The sequence below is a fragment of the Lindgomyces ingoldianus genome, assembly GCF_010093535.1.
Source record: "Lindgomyces ingoldianus strain ATCC 200398 unplaced genomic scaffold BDR25scaffold_5, whole genome shotgun sequence".
Classification (NCBI taxonomy): Eukaryota; Fungi; Ascomycota; class Dothideomycetes; order Pleosporales; family Lindgomycetaceae; genus Lindgomyces; species Lindgomyces ingoldianus.
Window position 1 is genome coordinate 931,737 of NW_022985166.1, and position 26,399 is coordinate 958,135.

At 48.1% G+C, this 26,399-nt stretch overlaps 9 protein-coding genes across 9 annotated transcripts; 4 read left to right on the forward strand and 5 right to left on the reverse strand.

Annotated features, from left to right (window-relative positions):
* Nucleotides 1-404: 404 nt before the first annotated feature.
* BDR25DRAFT_279293 (putative polyketide synthase) lies at nucleotides 405-8,413 on the reverse strand (the record flags this gene model as incomplete). Its single annotated transcript, XM_033687742.1, has 15 exons — nucleotides 8,336-8,413; nucleotides 7,804-8,278; nucleotides 7,444-7,752; nucleotides 7,174-7,396; nucleotides 6,982-7,105; nucleotides 6,456-6,929; nucleotides 6,280-6,408; nucleotides 6,087-6,230; nucleotides 5,060-6,042; nucleotides 4,678-5,002; nucleotides 3,594-4,616; nucleotides 1,988-3,371; nucleotides 1,454-1,934; nucleotides 1,166-1,343; nucleotides 405-1,084 (listed from the first exon to the last, which is right to left on the reverse strand). Exons 1-15 carry the CDS (start codon nucleotides 8,361-8,363, stop codon nucleotides 405-407), a joined length of 6,960 nt encoding a protein of 2,319 aa, XP_033552116.1. The 5' UTR covers nucleotides 8,364-8,413.
* An 836-nt stretch (nucleotides 8,414-9,249) lies between these two features.
* Nucleotides 9,250-10,430, forward strand: BDR25DRAFT_382215 (uncharacterized protein; the record flags this gene model as incomplete). The annotated part of the gene is made up of 3 exons (XM_033697762.1): nucleotides 9,250-9,472; nucleotides 9,540-10,002; nucleotides 10,053-10,430. 3 exons carry the CDS (start codon nucleotides 9,250-9,252, stop codon nucleotides 10,342-10,344), a joined length of 978 nt encoding a protein of 325 aa, XP_033552117.1. The 3' UTR covers nucleotides 10,345-10,430.
* A 598-nt stretch (nucleotides 10,431-11,028) lies between these two features.
* On the reverse strand, nucleotides 11,029-12,053 carry BDR25DRAFT_350665 (uncharacterized protein; the record flags this gene model as incomplete). The annotated part of the gene is made up of 6 exons (XM_033694729.1): nucleotides 11,029-11,073; nucleotides 11,117-11,378; nucleotides 11,411-11,455; nucleotides 11,514-11,792; nucleotides 11,821-11,970; nucleotides 12,049-12,053. The coding sequence occupies 6 exons, from the start codon at nucleotides 12,051-12,053 to the stop codon at nucleotides 11,029-11,031; spliced, it is 786 nt and encodes a 261-aa protein (XP_033552118.1).
* On the forward strand, nucleotides 12,052-13,226 carry BDR25DRAFT_279295 (NAD(P)-binding protein; the record flags this gene model as incomplete). The annotated part of the gene is made up of 2 exons (XM_033687743.1): nucleotides 12,052-12,869; nucleotides 12,925-13,226. The coding sequence occupies exons 1-2, from the start codon at nucleotides 12,119-12,121 to the stop codon at nucleotides 13,224-13,226; spliced, it is 1,053 nt and encodes a 350-aa protein (XP_033552119.1). The 5' UTR covers nucleotides 12,052-12,118.
* Nucleotides 13,227-13,370: 144 nt separating this feature from the next.
* Nucleotides 13,371-14,805, reverse strand: BDR25DRAFT_350667 (uncharacterized protein; the record flags this gene model as incomplete). Its single annotated transcript, XM_033694730.1, has 10 exons — nucleotides 13,371-13,611; nucleotides 13,651-13,759; nucleotides 13,802-13,887; nucleotides 13,919-14,054; nucleotides 14,108-14,228; nucleotides 14,263-14,341; nucleotides 14,401-14,424; nucleotides 14,497-14,555; nucleotides 14,607-14,702; nucleotides 14,743-14,805. The coding sequence occupies 10 exons, from the start codon at nucleotides 14,803-14,805 to the stop codon at nucleotides 13,371-13,373; spliced, it is 1,014 nt and encodes a 337-aa protein (XP_033552120.1).
* A 59-nt stretch (nucleotides 14,806-14,864) lies between these two features.
* On the reverse strand, nucleotides 14,865-15,725 carry BDR25DRAFT_350668 (uncharacterized protein; the record flags this gene model as incomplete). Its single annotated transcript, XM_033694731.1, has 5 exons — nucleotides 14,865-15,012; nucleotides 15,070-15,159; nucleotides 15,184-15,450; nucleotides 15,502-15,570; nucleotides 15,664-15,725. The coding sequence occupies 5 exons, from the start codon at nucleotides 15,723-15,725 to the stop codon at nucleotides 14,865-14,867; spliced, it is 636 nt and encodes a 211-aa protein (XP_033552121.1).
* A 99-nt stretch (nucleotides 15,726-15,824) lies between these two features.
* Nucleotides 15,825-16,989, forward strand: BDR25DRAFT_350669 (uncharacterized protein; the record flags this gene model as incomplete). Its single annotated transcript, XM_033694732.1, has 7 exons — nucleotides 15,825-16,087; nucleotides 16,166-16,209; nucleotides 16,233-16,314; nucleotides 16,356-16,462; nucleotides 16,532-16,637; nucleotides 16,669-16,743; nucleotides 16,773-16,989. The coding sequence occupies 7 exons, from the start codon at nucleotides 15,825-15,827 to the stop codon at nucleotides 16,987-16,989; spliced, it is 894 nt and encodes a 297-aa protein (XP_033552122.1).
* A 2,531-nt stretch (nucleotides 16,990-19,520) lies between these two features.
* On the forward strand, nucleotides 19,521-23,850 carry BDR25DRAFT_279297 (uncharacterized protein). The gene is made up of 3 exons (XM_033687744.1): nucleotides 19,521-20,820; nucleotides 20,877-22,422; nucleotides 22,477-23,850. The coding sequence occupies exons 1-3, from the start codon at nucleotides 19,670-19,672 to the stop codon at nucleotides 23,686-23,688; spliced, it is 3,909 nt and encodes a 1,302-aa protein (XP_033552123.1). The 5' UTR covers nucleotides 19,521-19,669; the 3' UTR covers nucleotides 23,689-23,850.
* Nucleotides 23,851-25,779: 1,929 nt separating this feature from the next.
* Nucleotides 25,780-26,384, reverse strand: BDR25DRAFT_350672 (uncharacterized protein; the record flags this gene model as incomplete). Its single annotated transcript, XM_033694733.1, has 4 exons — nucleotides 25,780-25,818; nucleotides 25,880-26,025; nucleotides 26,065-26,199; nucleotides 26,240-26,384. The coding sequence occupies 4 exons, from the start codon at nucleotides 26,382-26,384 to the stop codon at nucleotides 25,780-25,782; spliced, it is 465 nt and encodes a 154-aa protein (XP_033552124.1).
* Nucleotides 26,385-26,399: the final 15 nt, after the last annotated feature.

The window sequence follows — 26,399 nt, forward strand, 5'->3', positions numbered from 1 at the left end:
ATTGAACTTGAGGTGGAGAAGGGAGGAGTTGGAGTGGATCTTCATCGTCCTACGAGGAGTCCGATATCCGCGATTGGGTGGATGAAGAGAATGGTTACGTACTCCTGCTTCACTTACCTGAGGCAGAAATTTTGCCTGAGAGCATTCTCTTTTCCAAAAAAAAAAAAATTCAACTTTTCTTTCCTCCAGTATCCATAGTATATGTGTGTGCATCTCACGAAATGCTAAGTCTAAGGCAAAAATTGCCACCAGCTTGCTTTGTGCATGATCACCATGTGTAGTCCAAGGGCCTTCCTACCACAGCTAAAACATTCTCCATCAACTGCATTGGCTACTTCAAACCCTTACGCTCAAACCCACACTCTCAAACCATCCATTTCCCAACCACCACTCACGCCACCCATCTACGTTCTCCCACTCCTAACCCTAGCACACAGCTCCACCGCCAACCTCCTCACCGTCAGATTCCCCGCTAACAACTGCTGAAATGGCAAATCCAATCCAAACTCTCTGAATACCCAATTCCTAAACTCCGCACCAATCATACTATCGAGTCCAAAACCAGCCAAACTCCTCTCACTGCCTTGAATTTCCTCCACACTAATCATCAACAGCCTCGATAGCCGCTGCACAAGACACGCCTCTACCGCTGCAACAGCATCACTGTCGGACACGCATGATTGCAACACAGAGAGAATGCTGCAGGCTCCAGGTCCAGATGAGGTAGTTGAATGAGATGAGAAAGCCGCGATCGCAGCATTCAAGCTACGTAAACGCGGATCCAACATCCAACTCACATCTGTCTTTGCAGCTTTAATCGATTTCGCAAGTTCTGAGGGCTGCAGGCCTGCGATGAGATGATCAATTTCTTCGTCCAGCGCCTCAGCCGGCATCATTGCGATCTCGAAGGCCTTTAGCATGGCGGCTTCATCGATACATGCCATTCCTCTCCGCCGAATCGAGGCTTCGATTTCGGGGTTCTCGGCGATGTAGCCGAGGCCTGTGATGGCGGGGAGGATGAGGGACGTTGCGGGGAGGGAGTTTGCGCGGCGGTGGCGGGCAAGGGTGTCGAGGAAGGCGTTTGCTGTCGTGATGATTAATCTCGATATCAATTTGAATCCTGAAATTGGGTTTGGGATTATCTTTGGGGGAAGGGGAAACTTACCGGCAGCGTAATTGGACTGACCCGAAGCACCAAGCGTTGCTGCAATCGAGCTCGTCATAACGAAGAAATCTACCTCGTCCGGTTGAGAGAATATTTCGTGTAGGACGAGCGAGCCGGCGACTTTTGGCGAGAGAACTTGGTGCCAGGAGGAGATTGTCATGTTGTGGAAGAATGTATCCTACAAGACGCCGTCAGTGTTATTTCTAAAATAAAATAATAATAATAATAAGGCACCTCGATGTCGGCATCGAATGAAGAAAGCAATGATAAAAAATCCATCCAACTTACCCTCAATACTACCGCCGCATTAACAACCCCTTTGACAGGATACCGTGCATCTATCGTTGCTACCGCACTTTTCACACCCTCTTTATCCGCCACATCAGCCCGAAGGACTTGGACATGAACCCCCATATTTCTTATCTCAGCAACCAAATCCCTTGCCTCAGTCTTATCATCCCCACTGCGTGACAAAAATGCCAGGTGTTTCGCGCCTCGCGAAATCATCCACGTTGTCAGGCTTCTGCCCAGGCCACCTAGGCAGCCGACTAGAAGGTACGTTGCTCGGTTTGAGAAGAGGAGGGAGTGGCGGCGAGGTTGGACCGGAAATGATGATTCAAGGGAGTATCTTACAATCATTTTACCTTGGCCTATTTCTGATGGCATGAGACGCATAGCTTCGGTAATCTCCTCTGGCGATTTTTGAAGAAGGGGAGAGATGGGCTGGATCATTCCTGAGGCTTGGAGGTCCGCGCATCTTTTCAGAAGCCTGAAACAGTCAGAGAGACAGAAATTAATCTTAGGAGACGGTGGTGAACTTACTTTGCCAATAACTGAGGTTTGAAACGATATAAATCCCTCAGATCAAATGTGAATGTTGAGTTGTGCTGGGTGGCCACCACCGTCTGGAAAACTGATGACTGTGAGTGCTTTCCGGACGCGATAACTCTCCCGAACGGTGCCATGTTCCTGCAACATTCTTCCACGAGATAAATATCCGCAGATGTCGAGCGTAGCACTACATCCACGCCTTTGCCAGCGGTCAAGTTTTGGAGACTACATCCAACGTCGTCTTGTCCGGCAATGACAATGCCTTTGTATTCTCGTCCCGAGGTCTGCAGGAAAGCGGCAGTATCGCTGGACTTGGTGATGACAATGACATCTGCTTTATGGAGGCTACATACGTCCATCGCAGCAAGACCAACAGAACCGCATCCATCGATGATAGCTACTATTTCTCCAGGCTCAAGCCGTGCGAGGTCTTCGAGAGCATATAGAGCGGTAGCATAAGCAGCAGGTATTGTAGCCATCTGCTCGAAGCCTTGTTCGGCAGGGATGCTCTGAATTAGATCATACCGGGTCCGCTGGAGGGTCGCCATGGTATCAAAAGCAAAGCCGAATACTCTATCCCCGATCTTGACTTCCCTCGGTACCAGAGAACCAAGGTGAGTAATAATACCAGCAATTTCATGGCTGAAACTAGAGGATGCATCCGAGCCAGCGGTGACATCCGCATCTTCTTTATTCAGTCCTATAGCACGGACTTCGATTTCTATTTCTTCTGCTCCTAGGGGTTCCGTGACTCGGTCGTCGTGCTGGAATATAATCTTACCGGATCGCACCTCTCCTCGTAGTGGCGGTACATCTTTCAACCGCATAGCCTTCAGCTCTTGGGCACCATTCACAAATCTGTCATTGATGCTTGCGGCTGGCAGAAGCCGACCGATATACACAACACCATCATCAATGCAGTATTCGGTTTCTCTAGTGCCATTATTCAACGCCCAGCGCTCCACAATATCCGTAAGAATCTCAAACAGCCGTTCCTCTGAATGGGGAGCAGTGTCAATGTCCACAGTCACAAGGTCGAGGAGTTGATTCTCATTTCTCACAACCCGAGCCCAGCCTTGTGTCATGCCGTATTCGGGACGCTCACCTTTAAGCAATCCACCAGATGTAACCCAAGCAATCGAAGAGATCCCGTCGGTAAACCGTTGGAGAGCTTGGAGTTCGTCTTCAGTTATGGATGTGAACAAGGGGCTTTCAAGTTCCGCGAGCGAGATGATGAGCTCCCCCGGTGTAGGAACGGCCATGGCGATCGCGTCGGATCGTATGGTAAAGCCAGCACGTTCGAGCACTAGAGCTAGCTTGGTCTGGAAAGGCGTCGGAAAGTGGCGATATACCTGAGGTGCTATTATTAGCCACGCTAATAAATATTCCCAGAAAGACTTACCAGGAGAATATTTCGGGTTGTTATTGCAGGTGCATCTATGATCGGAGGTGGACTACCGTTTACGGGTTGATTCAAGGTTTCAGCAGGTCTGCAAACCGTAATATGATTTCCGTCAAATTGAAAAGAATGAAGCTCGCAGTACCGTGATGAAGCTAAAGGTCGGGATTCTTTGATTTAATTCAGCTACAACGCGACTCAAGATATGATAGGAGACCAGGGGAAGCCTACGTTCTTCTTCACTGATAACTAGTAGATAGCCACTGGAGTCCAGGGCCGGTTCGAGGGTATTTGCCATATCTGGCCAAATTCTTGTGCCATTTGCAAGCTGCGGTCCAACATTGTGAGCATTCTTCTCAGCTAAAACCAAAAGATCAAAGCTGCCCAGCTCAGCTAGCTGTTGGGCGACATTTGATGTAAGATCCAGCAGGCATAAGTTATGGTGCATTTCGGATTTATCTTTTTCTTGGAGGCTCTTGAGTTCATCATGCGAGGTTGCTATAACTGTGATTTTCGGGGTTGACCTAGCCCTCCATAGATTATCCAAAAATTCTGTCCCAGTGACGAGAATTCGGAGGGACGCGTTCTTGTGAGTAAATAGATCTACGAGGCCACTTGTGGTAAACTGTGATAAACAGCTAGCATCGGCTGTATAGCGGAGGTAGTCGACGTCCATCTTCCAATCTAGCTTTGCATATAGATCTCCTTGAGAATTGTGGAAGTCTGAGGGCAAGGCGGCTTCGTAGGAAAGGCACCGAACGCCGGAGAAATCCGCCACTAGTTCACCATCATGACTGACGAGTTGGGCATGGCAAGAAAAGGCCCTGTTCCCTCCTTGAGACATCCAGGATCGAACGCTCGCAGAGGGATTGTTGAGTTGGTGAGGAGCGGGTGGCCATATGGAAACTTCATAAAAGTGGGTAAGCACGGTACCGCAAGCGACGTCGTCTATCTTTCCAGCGTAAATGGCGACGATGAATAGTTGGAGAGAGGAATCAATGCAGGAAGGATGAAGTACATAACGTGATTCGTTAAGCATCATGCCGCAATCTCGCTTGATTGTCATGTCCGACGAGGCTACGTGCGACCTTCCGTCAGTGTTAATGACCGTAGCACCTTGGAAGGTTGAACCAAAGTCGAAGCCTAGGGTGCGTAATTTTTCGTTCCACGTTCGATAAGCTGATTTGAGCGGCAGTGGTGGGAGTGGTGATGGTGCCTGGCCTGGGGGAAATCAGCAACAAACAATCTATTGCCTTCTGCATAGGATGGACAGGTCTCCCACCTCGGTTGCGTATGTTGATACCAATCTTTCCAGTAGCGTGTTCTTTCCATTCTCCATGTGAGAAAGAGCTCACAGCGAACAGGTACCAGTGGCCTTTGCGAGAATCTCTGATCGAGTCCGACTTTAAATGGGAATGTCGTAATGTGAAGAGAGTTTCTACCCCCTCCTCAGTGTCTGGTATTACAAGAGCAGACGCAATCGTCACGTCTCTTATGGTATATCCGCAGATGGTAAGAGGCTCGGAGAGGTAGAAATTAGCTTGTGTGGCTGCCTCAATTGCCATAGCAAAGTAACCAGCAGCCGGAAAGACAGATTCTGCACCCAGCTAAAGTGGAAGTTAGCCAAAGGATTTTGCGCATCAGCCAGGAGATATTCCACCTACCGAATGATGTCTCAGCCATGGCAAGTCTTTGTGTCTTAGAATATTGCGCCAGACTGGGTCCAAGGTGGTTGTCCCGAGGACCTTCCTCCCGAGAATGTCATGGCGAGGATTGGGTGCGAACCTGTGTTCTTTGCTATGTCTCCCCTCGGCCTGTAGAGTTTTCGTGTAGTTCCACTTGTAAGGTGGTAGATCGACTAACAGCGTCCCACGTTTTGTTAAAATTGTTTCATCTTTTCCATGGATCTCGAGACTTGTGACTGCTTTCAGATCAATAGGGGCATTTCGAGTCCACAGATTACCGGCCAACTTCAGCAGCGCTGTACAGTCGTCTTCTTTACGCTTTAAAGTCGATAGGTACTCAACCTGATGATGATTTGCCTTGGCAAAAATTTGGCGCATAGGCCCTGAAAAGGTAGAATGAGGTCCAATCTCGACTACAATGTTTACTTTCGGATGATCTACGAGCATCTTCTGAATTGCTTGGCTGAATAGAACTGGGCTGGTCAAATTTTGGCACCAATATTCGTTATCCAGCTGTTCAGGAGTCGCTGAGCAACCGTGGACAGTCGAGAACATTACTGCTGCCGGTTTCCGTTGGAGTCCAACTAAGGTTTTTCGTTCTAGTTGAAGGTAAGGCAGATATCTTGCAGCGACACTCTTCATGTGGTGCGAGTGGTAGGCTTGGCCACCCGTCTTGACGATCCTGGCGAAGACGCTGGATGAATCTAGCGTTGCTTTCAATTCTTGAATTGCGTCTGCGTCTCCACTGACTGTGGAGCTATGTGGTGAATTGTGGCAGGCAACCACTAAGCGGTGTTGATAATTTTCCATGTATTCTTGAAGTTGATCTGCTCCTAAGCCTACTGCAAGCATGGCCCCTGGCCAGCTTGACGTAGATACTGCTTTTCCACGATAGTATGCGATTACGATGGCCTCTCGCGCGGTAATATATCCCGCGGAGAATGCAGCCGCAATTTCACCTGCTGGTATTTAGCCTTATCCTAAGCTCAAGATTGCCAGCAAATACCGGAGGAATGGCCGACCGTAGCAACTGGCGTAACACCCCATCGTTTCAACAAAGTGACCAATGCAATCTGAATGGCTGTGCAGAGAGGCTGCGAAAGCTCAGGCTTAGAGATCTGACTAGTACCTTCTGGCTCCAGCAAGGAGGCTATGAAGATGATATTTAGTGGGGTCTTCGCTTGGGTAGGGTAAAATACCTTCGATAGACCATGTCGGTGGGTGAAAGAGATTGGTCAGGCAGCTATCAAGCTCGCGGATTGTGGCAAGAAAAGATGGATATGCAGAAAGAAGGAGTGTCCCCATTTGCGCCCACTGTGCGCCCTGGCCTATGGCAGGTGAGTACCGCAATTAGATCTTTGGGGCCTTCACTTACCAGTGAATGCGAATGCAATTACACTCTCACGTTCGAGATTGAAGATGTTAGCTGGCGTAACGCTCAGATCTGACTCATAATGATGCTCTCGACAAACTGTGAAAGTGCGGCACTTGTGAACGGGACGCCTATTGGCCAAAGTATGAGCGATATCAAAGAGTCTAGCTTTGTTGTACACCTTTTTGTAGATTTCCAGGTTTCCCTTTAAGGTTTGCTGGTCATGCGCCGAGAATACGAGGAGGTGGGCTCGGTCTTTACCTTCGGGATGAAAGCCATTTTGGAGTCCTTCATTTGAAAGACTAAGGGCTCGGCAAGCATGATAGTCGGGCAGGATGGACTTGACGCTTTCGAGGACTACATGGCCATTCGTTCCACCATAGCCAAAGGCGTTCACACCAACTCTCTGCACGGGTAAAAAGGATGGAAAGGGTGTTGGCTCTGTAACGACCTTCACGTTAAGCGTGTCCCATTGAACTAAAATTTGGCTTAGTGATGTTTCGTCATCGCCACCAGTCTTGTGACTCACTATTCTTATTCAATGTATTAATACCTGCAGTTGGTGGTATGATGCCATTTTCCAAAGCTAGTACAGCTTTTATGATCGTGCAAATACTGCTCGCTGCCTCGCTATGTCCAATATTTGGTTTGACCTATCTATACTTAGCTAGATCGAGTAGGAAAATATTGAATACAGCTAATTGCTGGAAAAAGAACATACACTTCCGATTAGGATTGGATCTTCCCTATCAGACTGGCTCCTCATCGCCATAGAGACCGCACGCACTTCAATTGGATCTCCAGTTTGGGTGCCGGTTCCATGGCATTCGATATAGCTTGTGTATCGTGGGTCGAGATTTGCAAGTCGATGTGCTTTAGTAATTACGTCCACCTGCCCTTGGAGACTCGGGAAGGTAATTCCATTGTCGGAATGTCGTCCATTACTTTCATCAGGTCAGCTTTCTGACTTAGATGAGGAGGTTAGACTTACGCATTGGTTGCAACCGACCGGATCACTGCTCGAACAGGGTTTCCATCCCTTAAGGCCGCGCTCAAGCTCTTGATATATAAGGCGCCGACAGCTTCTGCACGGCCATATCCATCTGCAGCCTCATCAAAAGTATGGCACGTAGAGGTAGGAGACAGCACCCCTAATTTAGCAGTGTTCATGTGTTGGTCAACCGTCAATATCAAATTGGCTCCTCCGACCACGGCCCCTTCGCACTCGCCACGAGCGATTGCCGAGCACGCACTATCCAGAGCATACATAGAGGAGGAGCACGCCGTGTTGATAAGAACACTTTAGAAATAAGCCGAATTGGTATGTCGAAGGCACGAGATAACAACAAACCTAGGGCCTTTCAGATCAAACACATGACTGATTCTATTACCAAGAATACCGGGGTCTATTCCTGTAGTTGCATAGGAGTGTCGAAAGTCGGGTTCCTTTAAAGCTATCTGCTGAAAATCGCTCGTGAAAGAAGCAACAAAGCATCCTGTAACCTGTTGGGCTACTTCCTTCAAGGTGGAGCCGCTATTTTCGAATGCCTCATAAACAACCTCCAAGAGCTTCCGTTGCTGAGGATCCATCCACATGGCCTCTATTGGGGAGATCCTGAAAAGAGTTGGGTCAAAGTCTTCTGGATTCTCATCGAGGAAATAACCGCCAGGAATGTTGAAACTCCCAGGGCGGTCATTGTCTTGATGGTAATGAGCGTCTATATTGAATCGGGATGATGGCACTTTTGGTGTATTGACGATTTTCTTTGACATGATCAATGCCCACAACTGGGCACCAGACTTGATTCCCCCGGGGAGGTGACACCCTAATCACAGGGTTAAGATATGTAAAACACAATCGGTGTGGATTCTATTAGACGGACCTATGCCGATAATGGCAATTGGTTCCATTTTGCAGGCTGAGGGCGGCGCGAGAATGAAAGTCGAAGAGCGAAAACTGATATACTGGCTATCGACAAGTGATAGCACATCGTTCAAGATGTACCGCCTAGTTATGGCCTAGGAGCTAGAGTTTGAGAGGAGATTCCCTCCAAGCTAACGTGACAGCATCATGTTGAAAGGATTCCGACAAGCTTGGCCAATTGCTCGAGCTCTCGATCGCCGCGTTTGTTGTCTCGTATTGCGGAACGGGGCGAGGCTCGGGACACCATATGGTCTGGAACACAAGTTGAATATAACATCGCGCTGGATTCGGGCGTTGCGAAATTCGATTTAGGAACGGGATGGTGGGAGGATTGATGATGGTGTGCAGGTGGCCCGATGGAAACCTCGCGCGAAAGCCAAATGCGGTTAGTCTATAGCGTCGGCTATAGATTGGATAGGAGCCTGAATGTCGGTGGTTCGTAACCCCCCTTACCCGTCTTCCTTGAAAAAGTGTCGTGTAATATCACTGTGGCGCCTGTTTACCCCATCCTCCCGCAGGTGAGAGAATATGAAAGATATCACGGTGTATAACGATTGGGTCCCGGACCTTGCCATGTCCGACTATCTCACATTTGCAAGAACGACGGAGGAACTTCATCCTTCACCCTTGACGCTACCCGTATCAAGTGGGTCATGGGAATTGCAGATTACAATCGAGAAACGGACTTCGGGGACAATGATCAGAATCCATGGAAATCAAACGACCAGCTGCTTCCCGCCGCGAGAGGAGGCAAGGTGTCTTGGTCTTCTGGTGGTCGCAAAGACACTCCTACCCACCATTTTTTCTGTTCTTTAGAGTGACTTTCAAGACACCCAGAAGCTCTCCTTTACTTTGAACCCGTTTCTGCTTAATATGGGCCACTCGTTGCCCGCCTCTACCTTCCCTCCCGGATATTTCGAAGAAGATGTCTCACAGCGAACATTGGGGACGGCAATCGCCTTTATCGTCCTCGAGATCAGCGTTGTGACCCTACGAGTGATTTCGCGAAGGCTTGTTAGAGCTCCTTTTGGAATGGATGACATGTTGATCTTCCCGGCGTTGTTGTTCTGTCTTGGTTTATGCGCTCTCGCCATTGGTAAGTTAGAGGGACCATGTTCGAGGCAGATCCTGGATTGGGGAATTTGTATGCTTACGGCCCATAGTGGAAACAAAAATTGCAGGCATCGGTCGGCATCTGGATGTTCTTCTAGTCACCAATCCTGCCGCCATCGTCCACTGGGCCAAATGCGGATATGCCATTGAGGAACTGTATTGCACTGCTGTAGTTTTTCCAAAGCTGTCCATCCTCTCGTCTTATTTGCGAATATTTAGGACGAAGTCTTACCGTGTGACTGCCTACGTCCTTGCAGCAATCATTACTGCGAACGGAATTGCAGGAGTCGTCACGTCCCTTAACTCCTGTCGTCCATTTTCGATTAGATATGAGCGTCCTGCAGAAGAAGACCTCTACTGCATCAAAATTGTGGATTTCTGGCGTTGGATCAGTTTTCCAAACATTCTTACGGACGTAATTATGCTCGTATTGCCTCTTCCTGTAGTCTGGAGTCTACATGTCTCGAGAAAGGATAAACTCGCTCTTACCTTGATATTTCTCACTGGGGGCATGTGAGTAGTCCTCTAGGAGAGGTGAAATTTGACTTACTAACCTTAAGCAGAGGACTGGTAACGTCTATTATTCGGTTTGCAATATTCTTTGACGTCTCCGCGCTCAAGGATGGAACGTTCGTCAGTGCGGAATTGGCCACTTGGTCTCTTGTAGAGCCAGGAATCTATTTACTTGCGGCATGCCTTCCAACGCTTCGACCACTCGTCCTTAAGCTAGCCACTGGGCTTCATACAGTTAAAGAGGTTTCAGGAGGTAGCATGCCAAACAGTATCCCGCTGGAGTGGCGTCAAAGCAGGCCACATGACCAAAGGAGTGATGAGGATAGCATACTTCGTAACTGAGAACTGATGGACGAATTTGTTTGATTCTCAAAATAGGGATGAAGAGATGAGGCGATGACATTGGGAGGTCTTCATGTACATTCGGCAGAACATTCGAGAAAAATGGAGCGTTTTTCGCGTTCATATGAAACTCTATAATTCGATTGGGGCTCCAAAAGAGTGCAGCTCGCTGAAAAGCACGCACGTGATTATGCTAAGACGTTACGATGACATATAACTAAAAGGCCTTTCTTTATGCTTTATAAGCCCTACGCCGCGTGAAAAAAGAGAAAAAAGAGATTTCTTCGCATATTCAGTGCGAAAAATCTGACTATTTTAGCTGCTATTAGCTGCTAGGTAGCGTTGAAGTGTTTTCATGTTCTCGCACGTGATTGTTTTTCTACCGGGCCGCACCCTTTGTAGATGAATTATGCGGTGAACTGGCTGCGATAGCACTCCTTCATGCCATCATGATGTCGAGCTACTCTTCGCAGTATTTCCAGCCATTGCGATAGGAAAGCCCGATATTCTACACCATCACCCTGATTTTCCCAATATTCCTACTAGACCCGTGTGTGACGCCAGACTGCCATGTAGACTTCGTGGAGGAAAGATAGGGTACTATGCGGACTTGGAATCTCTGACCTCGGACTTCGTTTCAACATAATGGATGTTAATATAAAATGTGCTCTGCTTGTCGGCGTGTTAGAAATGAGCAAATTGCAGACAGGCAAAATATGGATCCCGAAACTGGCCGGCGAGGATTGTCGAATCATCTTTGGTAAGATTGAACGAAGGTCAAACCGATCACGACAAAGACGTGTGATATTTGCACGGCAATACCATATCCTTGCGCAGGCAGGATCCGTGCCAAGATGACCTGATTCTCCGCCTGGAGGCCTTTGCTAGACTTCCGTGCCACAGGAGCATTATCGAAAACCAGGGTAGTGGTTGGAGGTGTCGTGAAACATTGGTCTTGATAGAGCCCTGGGAGCCCTACGTGTTTCCATTTCCCCGGCTTCGCCTCAGACGACACCGGCAAGGAAAATAATTTTCTGCCCGAACGGTAGGATGCGCATGTACAGACTCCCGCCTACCAGGCCATAGGCCATTGGCCATTGGAGAGTGTGGTCTGTTTCCGCCCGAAGGATGTAGTTTTTAAGCGAAGTGCGAGATGCATATCGCGGCACAGTGGCCGTTGCTCGACCGGATCCGAATTTAACAACGCGGTGTTAGAAATTACCTTTTTTAAAGGATCTCTTGGGGCTTGCTTGATAGAGTTGATGCTACAAAATAAATTAAAGAGAAGGCTCGGGTAGTATTTTTGGGCAGGAGCGGGATGACCCGCACGAGTTTGCAGCAGAAGACGACCCATTTCGCAGGGAGAATCAATATTGAGACCCTTGCTGCCCGCATTCAATTCCCAAGTTGCAAATATTACGCCTGAACGGACTTTCCAGAAGCCTGCACTGATGCTAAGAGATTCGAGGGGTTAACTTGTATGAGCGGACGTTGCATTTCCAGTGGAAGACTGGTTGGGAAATCACCACTTGTGGAAATACATTCTGCAAGGATTCCGAGCGGTCTTGGTGGGCTGCAGTGGGCTGCTCCAACGCACAGAACTGTGCCCATCCAATGTTCTGGGAGCTTCACAAGCTCCCTTGACCGTAATGTATAAGGTCTATGGATCCAAATAATGTTAGACGTAAAACATCTCCGGGCCACCACATTTATTTAATCTTTCCAAACCAATAAATTGTTATCTGACGCTGTCTTATTTCGATAATTCTCTACCATGGTGCAAAACCTTGGCCTGATTTTTAAGAAGGTCCCAGTAGCTTCACCCATCGTGGGTGAGCATATTGACATCGAGTCGAGAGACTTCGATGCCGACACAGAAGCACCCGAAGGTGGAGTGACAGTAAAGAATATTTATCTTTCCTTCGATCCATATCAACGTGGTTGCATGCGGGAACCAGATAACGGCACGTACTCGTACCCTTTCGTTCCTGGACAGCCCCTGGTGTGCGGCGCAGTCTCCGAGATTCTCAAATCATCGACTCCAAGCTTCAAGCCAGGCGACCTAGTATGGGGAATGTTTGGTGCTGAAGAGTATTCTGTCGTCCCTCCCATGCTTATTCCCATGGTCAGAAAGTTAGACAATCCTTTAGCCCTGGATCCGATTCTATTTGCCGGGCCACTTGGAATATCTGGGCTTAGTGCCTATGCTTCATTCTACGAGATCGGGAAACCGAAGAAAGGTCAAACAATCTTTATATCTGCTGCTAGTGGGGGCGTAGGGCAGATTGTAGGCCAGTTGGCCAAGCTTGAAGGTCTAACAGTAGTTGGAAGTGTTGGAAGCGACGAAAAGCTTAACTTTATACTCAATGAGCTTAGTTTTGACGCGGGATTCAACTACAAGAAAGAGAATGTGTCTGATGCCTTGAAAAGGCTCGTCCCTAGTGGAATAGATATTTACTATGACAACGTCGGTGGCGAGACATTGGACGCTGCGTTGGGAGCAATGAAGGACTTTGGAAGGATAGGTACGTACCTAATTCGTGAATCAATCAGACGCGCACACTAATATTGGCTCTTCAGTTGGATGCGGTCAGATCTCGCAGTATAACCTCCCCCAGGATGAGAAATATGGAATCAAGAACATGATGAATTTGTTCCTCAAGCGGCTCACGCTCCAAGGTTTTATCATCTCCGATCCGGAGTTCATGGGCAAGTACGCGGTGGAATTCTTTACGAAGATGAGCGCTTGGTTGAAGGAAGGGAAAATTAAAACTAAGGAGAGCGTAACTGTAGGCATCGAGAACGCAGCAACATGCTACTTGGGCATGTTCACAGGGGAGAACTTTGGGAAGACTGTGCTGAAAGTTGCTAATATGGAGTAGCTATAGGTAGCCCATGAGCTCAGTACTTGGGTTGCCCGCGATAGGCATCCGACTTAGTGAAGAAGATAGTAGTGGGCAGCATTGCAGTTAGTGTCTAAAAGAAGTAGGCTTGTGAGCGGTATGTAGTAACGCTTCGTTGTTTCTTCAAGAACGTTTCGTCTCCATGCGCGAGATAGTGAGGAGGCATTTTTCCAGAGAACGAACAGAGGGACTCAGAGGCGATTTTGTGTTACGACCGAGATGAGATGAACTGGTAACTGTGTTCCGTATCGCGCCTGATGCCCGGTTGATGACTTGGGCCTTTTCCAAGGCGAGGAACTGGATAGCGTCCGAAGTCTCACTCCCAACATCCCCGTCCACGAGAGTTAAAGGCGTACAGATTGCACTCGGGGGGTGATAGACGAAATTACTAATAACAACGCACCTTTTATCGGTTGGCCCAGAGATTGGAGGTGGGTGTAGCTTCGAAACGGCTTTCAGATATGATATGAAGCTAGGAGGAGCACCAGAGGCATGAGGAACTGGATTGATTGCTAAAGGAGGGCAACTGCAGGTTTATATAGTACTAGATGAACCCAATATGTGACTTAAGGCCACCAATAGCTCTAGGCTGCAGCAGGTGGCGTGGTTAGGCAGCAGCAAGTCAAAGGAGTGTAGGTGGCTAGAGCATGGAGAGCTCTGTAACTGCAAACATATGACGTGGTGTCACGAAAAAAGTCTGTCCGCACAAGCCACCCACCAAGACGTCCGAGACTTCCTTCGCCATCGGGTAACTAGGAATGACATAGCTGTATCCCGCTGATATCGTATCACTTAGAATTGGAGCGTCTGTAAACGCGCTGATTATGTTAAACAAATTAAGTATTCTTTATGGCTGTTACGACTACCCCGTTGTATTCCAAAAATTGGCCAACAGAGAGGCGCTATATTCGTGTAATCAACGCTCTTATAGTCGCGGCTGCATATCTCTGCTATTCTAGGATGACCTAATGATGGTATATTCTAATCCCCCACCCTCCCACCTTTTCTAGTTCACCTTTCTAATTTGTATAGCAGCCTCGAGGAAAAGGACACCATCTTTATTGTTGTATCCGTTGCCCGCAACAAACCCGCCGCTGCAGTAAAAATGGAGAAGCCTTCATCAATTATAATGAAACAGATAAGGCAATCCCACCGCACCCCATTCCATTGCCTCTTGCTTTCTCTTTGCAGCCGTCCTACTATACTTCATCTAGCATTCCTACACCTTCGGATTATTTCTATTCCTAACTCCGTACGCGATTGCGTTATGTTTCGTCCAACGCCCTCAATCCTCGAATGCTTTTTTTTCTGAGGGTCGTATCCCAACCAATCATCATCCATCATTCCTCATCTCTACACTTGTTCCCTCTGCTCAGCCCCCTTTTCCCTCCTCACTAACATGGCCACCCCACATTCTATCCACAGCAGCTTAGCTGATAAAAACTCAAACTCAAACTGACCATGAGAGGCATGGTGGCGAGGGTGTGAGGGTTACGATCAATAGGATAGTAATCGAGAGGAAGGTATTCATGTGATTGAATTGTTTTCCCTCGGCCATTTTGGTTAGCAAGTGAGTATTGGGGGTTTAGGGATTAGTGGGGATATGGGGGAAGGGAATTAGGGAAGAGTAGGGGTAGGTTGGTCCGTGATGAAGGGAAGATGTTGGTAAAGAATTGTGAGATGAGAGAATTTGGATCTGAAAGCAGTATCATTCATTTTCGTGGCGGAGTCGGAGGTACAACGGTTTGTTGAGGTGGGGATGGGGCTAAACGTCATTCAATACTGTGGTCCTTGGTTTTACACCTCGTCAAGATTTCAACACAAACAAAACCACTCGGTAGCAGATAATATATTATCCCTAAACCTGGAGACAAAGGCCGCAAGCTCTATCTGTAAAATATCTAGGGCGGAGCTCATTCTTCACCACTCCACGCACTGCGATACGGTTTCAGTACGAGTCCTTTCTCGAGTCCTGTCATTGGTGACGAGATAGGTTGAGGTGCTGGTGATGGTTTCGTAGATGGTTGTGACGGTCGGTTTCAAGAGCAGGATGGTGCTGGTGGAGGTGTCGACATCACCCCTTGTTCTAGTTGCAACAACGGTGCTCAGGAAGGTAGTACAGCGAGTTCGGGCGGCAGCAGCCTCGGCATGAGGGTCAGGCTTTGCGAGAGCGGCGCGTGGGTCGAAGGCTGCAGTGAGGGTGCTGTTTCTTTGTTAGCATTAAGTTTGAGAATGAGATGGAAGTAGTGCATACCTGCAGGCAGCGAGCACAACGGCAAGACTAGTAAAGTGCATTTTGGTGTTGGTAGATATATTGTTTTCACTTGAAAGGATGTTCTAATGACTCGCAAATGTGAAAGCTAAGGAGAGTTCATGGTTAACGGCCCACGCGCGGTCCTTTTATACCAGCCGCTACGTTGGGTGGATATTAGCCATGGTGTTTCTCTTGGTTGTTTCCAATCCAAAAATAGTCCACATCGACCAATTTGAAATATTGTGCGAGATATCACTACTAGGCACTAGGTACGGTCTACTACGAAGAATACGAGGATAGGAATTGAAATTCCAGTGCACAATATGACATGCTCCAATGAAGCGGATGAACGCATATGCGTACCAGGAGAAGAGTATTGGAACAACGCGGGTGATGATTGCCGGAGTGGTGCCACTACGTCTAGAATGCCATTGTCAGACCAGGGAGATGAGGTTTATATTGTGAGATCCATGGAAAGCATAGCGTGGGCAGGCTTAATCACCTGGACGAACCGGCGAACTGACTTCCGGATTTGGGTGCCGGCAGGTCCAGGTTCAAACCAAGGCATATGGGCGGGGATCAGTTGGTGATGGCGAGCTTAGATAGATTGGGGGAATTTTGAAACAAATCATCAAAGCTATACTTGATGGAGAACATCTAGAAGTCCTGCTGTGTCGCAGATCGTTTTTGAATTCGTAGGGGGCTTGCGTGCGATCTTCATGATGCCTGAGCACATCAATCTGATAAGACTGCCCACAAAACAGTACGAACAAGCTTTAGGAGGCTGAATCCAAGACTTCAAAACCCCGCAAAGTCGTGTCGCGGAGCCTTCGTTAACTGTAATTATCCAATAGCACATTGATATTAGCACGAAGCGAGCCATACGTCGGGGAAATGGAGTCTCGGTCCCAATTTAGCCAAATGAGGGTACATCGCGGGTGGGATAATGATGACGTTGACCGTAGAAGGCTTTGAAGTAAAGACTATAGCGGTCGGACGACTTGTGCGGCTCGAGATAAGATTTAATCAGATTTGATTGATGGAGTGAGCCGAATCACTCCGAGGTGTGTAAGAAGAGTTCAGCAAGAGAAAACAACTTGGCGTGTGAACAACGGCGCGGTTGAGAAGATTGCGATGTGCCCTAGAGTAGAGACCTAAGTTGAAGAGAGAACGGGCATGCGCGAAAGCGAAGAGGTGGACAGTAAAGCAGGAGCTACGACAAATGCATGCTTGCTATGAATGGTTTAGCAGGGTGGAACCTCTGTCACGAGTCGCCACTGCATGACTAGCCTCACCATTATCATCAACAAATGCAGTCCGAGCTTTAGAATTCTGATTTTCATTGAATATTTCAAGACTAAATCGCATATTTTCCTTACATTACCTTGTACCAACTCACCAAGCACTCCTACGATACTTCGACTATTCATGCTCATGCTCGGATCATATGGCAAGACCCGTTTCTCACTACTTCATTTTGCCATTTAACATTGGACATAATAGGAGGGTATATTGTAGGACAAAAAAATTTTTTTTTTTTCACCATATTGGCTTTCTCCCCGATTATATCAGGATGTTTAATAGACCTACTCCACCCTAATCATGTCCCATTTTCGGTAAGTATTTACTTAAAGGACTAGAACGCTAGTTGGTGATCTTCACACTATGCTTCTTCCTCTTCTTACAGATCTCCTTTTGACACATCAAACACTTGTTAGAATGCTCTTCAACTCAGTGAAATAACTCAAAGATACACATGTAGTGGAAGACATGCTCGCAGATTTCCGGCCCCATCACTGGGCTCAGAATCGACAGTTTGCTGAAGTCATCTACGCAGATATTACGTATTTGTTCCTCAGAGACTTTCGTTGATCCTGAAAAATCCTGAAAAATCGCTTGCGTTGGTGGGTGGCCTATGGCATATGCAGATCATATATCCCGTACTTTTTCCACGTGACCCCTTTCCGATTCTCTATAGCTGTCGTGAGGAAACATCGGTAAACAAAATGGGCTCTTGAATATCCAAGAATGTATTTCCTAGGCTAACTGACCCTCCTGTATGATGGAAGAAATGGTTGCGGGCAGTAGAGTTTCAGCTAGTTGACCCACCTATTAGCAATCTAACTCACCATGCAATAGCAACGTAGAAGTCTGGTAGAACTTCTTATGTCATCTACCTAGAGTATTTTGACACCCTCGCAGAAGTTTCTAACGTCGCCATGTGAATTGCGTGTGGAGATTGCTTTCACCTAGCATCTCTACGAAGGGTGATTATACTACAATTCGCCCCGACAATCTCAGACTGCCTCATCGGGTTAGGGCTCCGATCGAGTTCACCCTACGAACTTCAGACTGGTCAGCCAACAAACTTAGGCTTGTCAGTTCTTGTGGCGGTGACTTGGAGGAATCTCGCTGGGCCTTAAATCTGGGATCTTCCTGATCTCCTAACATTCCGAGAATTCTAGACAGCAGCAGCCTTGGCCCTTTGCTCTCCAAGCATCTCCACCCTGCTCCAGTGTTGGAGACTGTCAAGAGTAACAGCGATGAGCATGTACGCAGGGGATGTAACAAGCCGCCAAATTCTATTTCTGGGCATCAATTGGGGCTGGTTCCTGGATTGGCGCGCTCAATTCAAGAAAGTCGAGGTTTTGCCATCCTTTGAGCCATCTCTCGAGACTATACGTGTGGATAAAAAGATCCTAGGGGCCAGTTCCAAATGCCGATTGCATCCACCATGTCCTTTTTGAATACATTCGTCCCTGTATGAATGCTGCAGAGGTCTGGATGCGGTACTGGAACGATGGTCATAGGCGATTGCGATCTCACCAGTTAGAAGGCGGTGAGGTAGAGGCAATATATGGTTCAGGGAGGACGTGCTTTGTGAATCCTTCTCTCTTGTCTTGATTTAGGTAAAGAAAGTCTTTGCTCATATAGGGGTTAAGGGAAACTATGGTTTTCTGTGCGATAGCGTGATCCGCAAATGGGTAGAGCAGAATCACCGTCAAGAGGAGGCTAGGCTTTTGATGTATCAATGGTCTGTGAAGGCGGCTATACTCCCAGACACTGACCATTTCGGCGAAGTCCTCGAGGTCATTAAGACGATATCTGGAAATTAAAAAAAAAATCCGATAAGTTTCCGCGACATTTCAGACCGATGGGGCTGACATATAGAATGGTACGGTTATATCTTTACGATGACATTCTTGAAGCTAGCGAAGGTGTTTGGGAGGAATACGAGCCGGCGGACTTGGAGGATGCACCTCGGAGGCTATTGAACCGCGAAACGACGTTCTCGTAATTTCTTCCCCTTCTTCTATCGGCGATAACTACCACTGTACTATTTGCCTTGAGCCTTATGATACTGGAGAGATGGCTTGCTGCAAGCTCAACGCATGCCGCGATCTCTTCCATTTTAGTGCATCGATGAGTGATCAACGTATCCACAGACGACGCCGGAGGCCAAATGTTCGTGCTATAGAGCAAGAATCTATTCCGCAGGGAGACTAGGCTAGTACCGGACTGGCTCATATGGTTATAGGGCAAATGGTACGATGCCTTGATGCACAGTGGGGAACATTTAGCGGAACGGATACCATGCCGTAAGCCTGTTGCCAGATCAAGGAGAGGGTTGGGACAAGAGCGGGTTCTGCTATAAAGTAGATAAGGAAAGACTTTGCTGTCGCACCAAATCATTTCATAAGCATTGCGTGAGGTTGTTCTGCAAAACAAGAATTAGATTGATGGAAAGACTGGTGTGACTAAACGGCCGGGGTACTGGTCGATCGATCGCCAAGGTCGTTAGGCTGGGTGTGGGATGTGCCGTGCCACAGTTGTTGAAGGACATAATTATCCTCAAGGAGAGATTGGAGGCCAAATTCAACTGAAACATCCTTGAATGACATGCGAAGTATGAATATGAGAGGTAGACTCTGTGGCCAATCTTCGTATTCTTCGTTCATGTTATGGTGCTCTTGACACCAACGGCAGATGCACAGACGGCATTGACGATCTAGCCGGCGTCTGGACCACCACCGCCAGCGTCTTCAAAGAGCACCACTGGAGTCGCAAACATGGGGAACTGTTCTAATCTGGTCTCTAGATATGGCCCGAGTCTGACCACATCCTCTCCGACCCCCTCACCTCTGCGAGCGCTGCCATCCGCATCCGGATGCGCTCTGAAGCCCTCCCATCTCAGATGCCCCAACCGGAAGACCCCGCGCCACAAGAGCAGCACTACAACGAGAGCACTGTCGATATACAATGTGAATTGGCTTTTCGTACAGCCCCGCAGCCCCCAAAGGCGTCCTCGCAAGAGGAGCTGAGCGCCCTCAGCCTCCTCGATGTGCTCCAGCTCGACTACCGACCAACCTTCATCGTTGACGTCTCTTCGGCTCCCACTGAAAATGGCCCATACGAACCTGTATATTGCAACCCTTCGCTTGCGGCCGATGGGGCTTTGTTGGGAAAGATTACGAGACAGGGCTATCCTACGTTCATATCTGCCGACAATACCCAGCAGTATTCAGGTTATAGGAGCTGGCTTTTCAGCGCATCGGAAGGGGTACATGAGACCACAAAGGGGAACTTATACATGTTTGAGGGGTACTTTTGGTCCGCCACCAGTATTGGACATTACAGAGTCGTAAGCGGCGTCAAGAGCTTCGTCGCAGGGCCTGATCGAGCAGGTGCCCAGAATCAGTCCCGCCTAAGTCGGTGGATTAATCCGCAAGCACTCAACGCCCCTCGAAATATGCACCAAACAGTGCAGCATAGACTGCCCTCAGGACCGCTCGATACTCCCATCGAAGCAAAGCAGCTCGGCTCCACTACCGCCTCTTCGGAAAAGCATGGCCCATTCGACTACACCCGCGATCCAGCGCCCACAAACATGTCCACGCATATTCAATACTTTCGCAGTGTTGATTGGTCTCAGACGCCATTAGGGCCGATGCCCTCCTGGTCCCCCCAGCTTTGCGCCGTTGTCAACATGGTTATGAACGATACTCATCCTGCTGTCTTGTTTTGGGGAGACTCTGTCACTATGGTGTACAATGAGGCGTATATCGAGTTGATAGGTGCACTGCATCCTTGCATGGGTTCAAGTGCTCGAGTGGCAGCCCGCGAGTACTGGTTTCATTTTCAGCCACTTGTGGATCATATCAACGCTACCGGCCAGACCTTGACTGAGCATGATTTACCACTGTTTCTATCCAGACACGGTTTCCTTGAAGAAACCTTCTTTTCATTCCAATTCATTCCAATCTTAGACTGCGATGGGTACGTTGCGGGCTACTATCAACCCCTCATTGAGACCACAAAGTAAAATTGCATCTACCTTTTTCAACAAGTTCTCGCGATGCTAACCATTTCTCCAGAAATAATCTCCTCGAGCGAAGAGTGTCCAGTTTGGTGGAGATTGGAAGTCAAACGGCCAAGGCGCGCGACCTTCAAACGTATTGGGAGCTTGTCCTCAACACTCTCGCCATCAACGACAAAGACGCCCCGTTTGCTCTACTGTTTTCTGCAACGCACGAGGACACACCTGAGGTTTCCTCTGTATCCTCATCAGGTAGTGCAACTGATTTGAAATGGTGCTTTCTAAAAGGCACAATTGGGGTATCAGCTAACCACATGATTGCGCCGTCGAGAGTGGACCTAAAGTCGAGCTCATATGTCTTCAATCCATACCTGATTAAAGCCGCGAAATCAAGGAAACCAATCCTCCTGCATTTTGAGGAGCTCGATATGGCTGACGGGGTGCTGGCTGACATCGATTGGAAAGGGTATGGAGATCCATGCAGATCTGTGATCTTCTGCCCTATTCTTCCAACAACGGGCGAGCAGGTGCAAGGTTTCCTCATTCTTGGCGTGAATCCGAGGCGCCCATTCGACGATGACTACCAGCAGTTTGTCCACGTTTTGAATCGCTTGCTCGCAACATCCCTCGCTTCTGTTGTTCTCTTTGATGAAGTTATTCGACAAAAAGAGAATGCTATCGGCCAAGCTGCCCAGATCCAGGAACAACTTCTAGCCGAGCTTAAGTTAAAAGAGGAGAAGTTCCAGAGATTTGCAGAACGTTCTGACGTCGCAATCTTCATCGCCGATATGAATGGGAAGTACATCTACAGGAACCACCGCTGGTTCGACATCTTCAAGGTTTCTGTTGATGTTGACGACGTCGCCCAGGCCTGGATGAATATAGTATTTCCTGAGGATTTCTCCTACTGCGAGGGATTGTTTGCCAAGTTGGTAGTCGATAAAACACCATTCTGCGTCGAACTCAGAACGGCTATGCCTTGGACGCCTCCCGAGAGTTCCCAAGACCCCGAGAGTAATACCCAGGAGCATTTTGTTTGGATTCTATGTTCCGCTTATCCTGAACTGGGGCCGAACCACGAGCTTAAAGAAATCGTTGGAAACATGACCGACATTTCCCAGCAGAAATGGGCAGAAGGCGTACAAAAGATGCGCACTGATAGTGCACTCGAGTCCAAAAAACATTTAGAACACTTCATCGATACAACGTCTCATGAGATGCGCAATCCACTCTCCGCAATCATGCAATGCGCGGACGGAATTCTGGCTTCATATTCTCCTCCTAGTACGGAATTCGGAGTGCCATCGCCAAACAGTTATGCTACCCTTTTGGATCAAACACTTGACGCGGCCCAGACCATTGGACAATGCGCGCAGCACATGAAGCGTATTGTAGACGATATCCTCACCATTTCGAAGCTTGACTCCGACCTTCTTGTGATAACACCAATAGATGCACAGCCAGAAGTCGTGGTCCACCATGCAGTCAAGATGTTCGAAGCCGAGGCGAAAGCTGCCGGTGTAGATATGAGATTTGAAGCTGAGCAGTCTTACCGAGACCTGCAGATCAACTGGGTGTCTCTCGACCCCACAAGGTTACTACAGGTGAGACTGATACCCTGTAGGGTTATTATTCTATGACTAACTTGGCAGCGATAGGTACTGATTAATCTCATCTCGAACGCCATAAAATTTACTCGCCTTGAACGCATTCGAATGATCACCATCTCCGTGGGAGCCAGCAAGACCGAGCCGGCATCTGTTCATGGAGGAGTACAATTTATCAACGACAAGCTAGTGGCTGGGGACAAGACTCTGAAAGCCGACTGGAAACGCGGTCCCACGATATACCTGCAATTTTCTGTATCGGATACCGGCCGCGGCCTTTCTGATGACGAGAAGGCCCTTCTCTTCGAACGATTCTCTCAGGCGTCACCTCGTACCCACATCCACTATGGAGGCTCTGGTCTCGGGCTTTTCATCTCCAGGCGGTTGACGGAGATGCAAGGAGGAGCCATTGGCTTGGCTAGTCAGCTAAAGAAAGGGAGCACTTTCTCTTTCTATGTGAAGGGAAGGAGAACAACTCCCTCTAATCCGAGGAGAGGGAGTATTCCGAACATATTCCCAGAAGATATCAAACACAGACCTCACACATCCAAAGAGATAGATAGGTCACTAAATCCAACCCGGCCTGCTATGATCCGAAGACATACCTTCATAAACCCTAACGTCTCCCTTCAGGCACCAGATTATCCTCCCGAACCCAACTTCGAAGAGCTCAAAGGAATAGACTCAATCCCAGAGACACTCCACCTACTCGTTGTTGAAGACAACCTTGTCAACCAGAAAGTCCTCGCAAAGCAACTGCGAAAGCTAGGTTGTGTCGTCAACGTCGCGAATCACGGCGGCGAAGCTTTAGAATTCCTAAAGAAGACTAACTACTGGAACGGCCCTCAACTTTCATCAACATCACCTCAACATCTCGATTCCCCAAGCCACCAATTTCCCGCCACTGAAACTCCTGCAACTTTTCCAGAATCCACTGGACTTCCTTTGGAGCTGAGTCTGATACTAATGGACTGGGAAATGCCGATTATGAATGGTCTTACAGCAGTCGCAAAGATTAGAGAGTTGGAGCAATCCCGCACTCTAATTGGCCATATACCTGTTATTGGAGTTACAGCGAATGTACGGCAGCAGCAGATCAAGGCAGCTATGGATGCGGGCATGGACGATGTGGTAGGGAAACCTTTTAGGGTTTCGGAGCTGCTTGGAAGGATGAGAGAGGTTGTGGCGAGGAGTGTAGCGACGGATGGGTGGTTGGAACGTGTTAGAGAGGGACGGGGGTTAGGTGAAGGCTGTGGAGAGTGATGAGGTGGGTAAGACAAAAGCAAAAGGTGCGGTACAGCGGAACATGGTACCACCGTTTCTTCACATATTTCTGCATTATATTGACGTTCAACTCGATTCCAGCTAGAGGAATAACAGATGGAATCTGTTTTATTCATCTTCCATGATAAGTATTGGCATGCTACAAATTATGGGGTCTAAGCCTGCAACTATACGCAACTTACTAAAATGGAGTTAATAGTAAAACCTATAAGAGAACAATATATCAGTATAAGAGTAAGATAAGAGAGCAATATGCGCCACCGTGCACGCAAATGCGCCTCACAGGGTCAACAGCTTGTCACCGCTGCATCCACTTTCCTTGTTCGATAAGCTAGTGATAGGTGCGTGTTTACGTGGCCATCGCCGCTAGAACTGACCTTAACCTCTCTTGCGACTCAGTTCCCTTCTTTTCATCATCGCACTCACTCACTCAACTTTCTTTCTCACTCCTCTTTCTCGGTTTTCTTCTATTTTCCATATCCATAAGCAAGGCTCAAGCTGCAACTGCGGCTTTAGAGGCGATCGAGGCGAGAGTATAGATCAAGGCAGCAGAAGCAATAGTAGAGGCAGACGAGTTCAAGCCGGCAGTAGCGCTAACTTTAGCTGAAATGCAGTACCCACGGGACCTAGCGGACGTGGACATGGGCAGGACCTTGAAGGTGGATTTGCGAGACGAGGCGGGCGCCGAGGATGCTCTAGACGACCTAGGGGTAGAAACTGACGTAGAGTTCCAACTACAAATCCTCTCCTGGAGTTGGTGGACGTGGCGGAGGTAGTTGACAGCCTGTTTGACCCAGCGGCATCAAAGTAGAGGAAGATGCCAAATTGAAGGAACAGGAGTTTGCAGTCACGCGGTATTATTACCCGGGAGGTAGATATATCGAGCAGACTACCATCCATTGCGAGGCCTGTTCTTTGGGCAAGTTCTCCGATTGCCTCCGTTGCGGGAACGACAAAGCCGCACACCACTATGGGCGTGATGAATGCAGAGATCGATATGTATAGTGCAGCTCCACTGGACATGATGCCAAAGTAACTGCGCTTCCATAGCCTCAGCTTTGTTCCTTATCATGTCGAAGCTTGCCCCATTATGTGGTGCAGTCTAGGCTGGTGGAGGAAGCACTTCTAACCTGCATCGCCCGAGGACACCTAAATCCGACCTAGAGCCCTCGATAATTTCTTCCACAGGGTTGAGCAGCACATGCTACAAGATCCAGTATCTGGCAGCGGTCATCGAAAGCGCGGGGTGGAAGAGGCCAGACCAGATGATGCCCAATCAGAGAAGATTGTGCTGGCGGTTGCGCAGCAGAAAGCGAAAGAGAAGGGAAATCAGATTGTAAGGCCAAAGAACGAGATTGAGGAGCTTAGACAGAACGTTGCAGAAGGGGTTATCGATGAAGTAGAGCAAGGTTTGAACCAGCTGCTGAAACCTCAGGATCCGAGTTTGACACACATCCGAAGATGAGAAATTTTTCATCAAATCGGAGTCTCAAGACTTCTAATTACATGTATGGCATTCGTGAATGTTTGAAACCCCTTTAGGCTCTAGGAATCGGCGGCACTCGCTTACGGTATCAAATCTGTTGCTCGGATATGGAATAGGCGTAACCTACTTATATCATTGTATAGATAAAGCTGAAGTCTATCCTAGTCTAAGTTTGACGTAGTGGAAAAGTAGTTGACATTACTTTAGCGTTTGATACCTGCCTTCTTCGTGAAACCAATCCCACCTGCTGAAATTACTGTTGTAGCATGACCGATTACTCCACACCAAACACGCTCCATACTAAAATCTGCTTCCTTAAATAGGGACACTGCTTTGGCATTGGCTTCACAAACACCTGGACGATCCTACTAGTACTCCTTGCCTATTTGCACTATCTCCCGTCATGCCTTGAATCATGATGCCACTCGGGACCCATTTGAGATGCTCAAGCATTGTCAGAGGCGGCACATATGGTGTATCCGCAGCTGTCATGTACTATAAATAGAATGGATTTGGTCAATTAATTCTCTTTCTAGAATAGAGGAGTACGCAAATATAAAGCAACTTCTTATTCTGCATGGATCTTAGCGAAGCCGTTCATGAAGAATAGTCATGAGCAGCTTCTACCGCATATTCACACCTACCGTAGAACATAGAGTATAATTGATCAGTTAAGTCTCTTACTGGAATAGAGGTGAACATAAACAGGATGCAATTTTCTAGCAAAACACGTTGGCGTATTTTAGTCCATAGCAAGCAACTAATTTCGCAGTCTCCTACCCCCCGCTTCTTCACTGTGCCTTCAACTGAATCTCGCACGCCCTCTCTGCCTCAGCAGTAGTCATGCTTGTTGGTTCCTCCATCAACACATCCGCCACTGCAGAAATCGATATATTTGATCCCTCCCTTTTCGACGCAGTTGAATCTAGATTGTTCGATGTTCACTGTACGTGTCGGTTGCTCGGCCTTAAGCAGGGCGTGTTTGATCTGGCTTCTATAGTTTCCTGCAACGGCCGTGAGTCTCTTTTGCTAGCCTGAATTGACGGATTGTTCCTCTGGTAAGGATGCTGTACATACCAATTTTAAGGAGGTTGTACCCGCAATAGTGAAGGCCTAACGTGCAGTCCCTGGCAGTCGCGGCCCCGGAGAATATAGCAACGACAACGGGAAGAACGATTGAGAGCTTCATGGTGGAGGCAAAGAG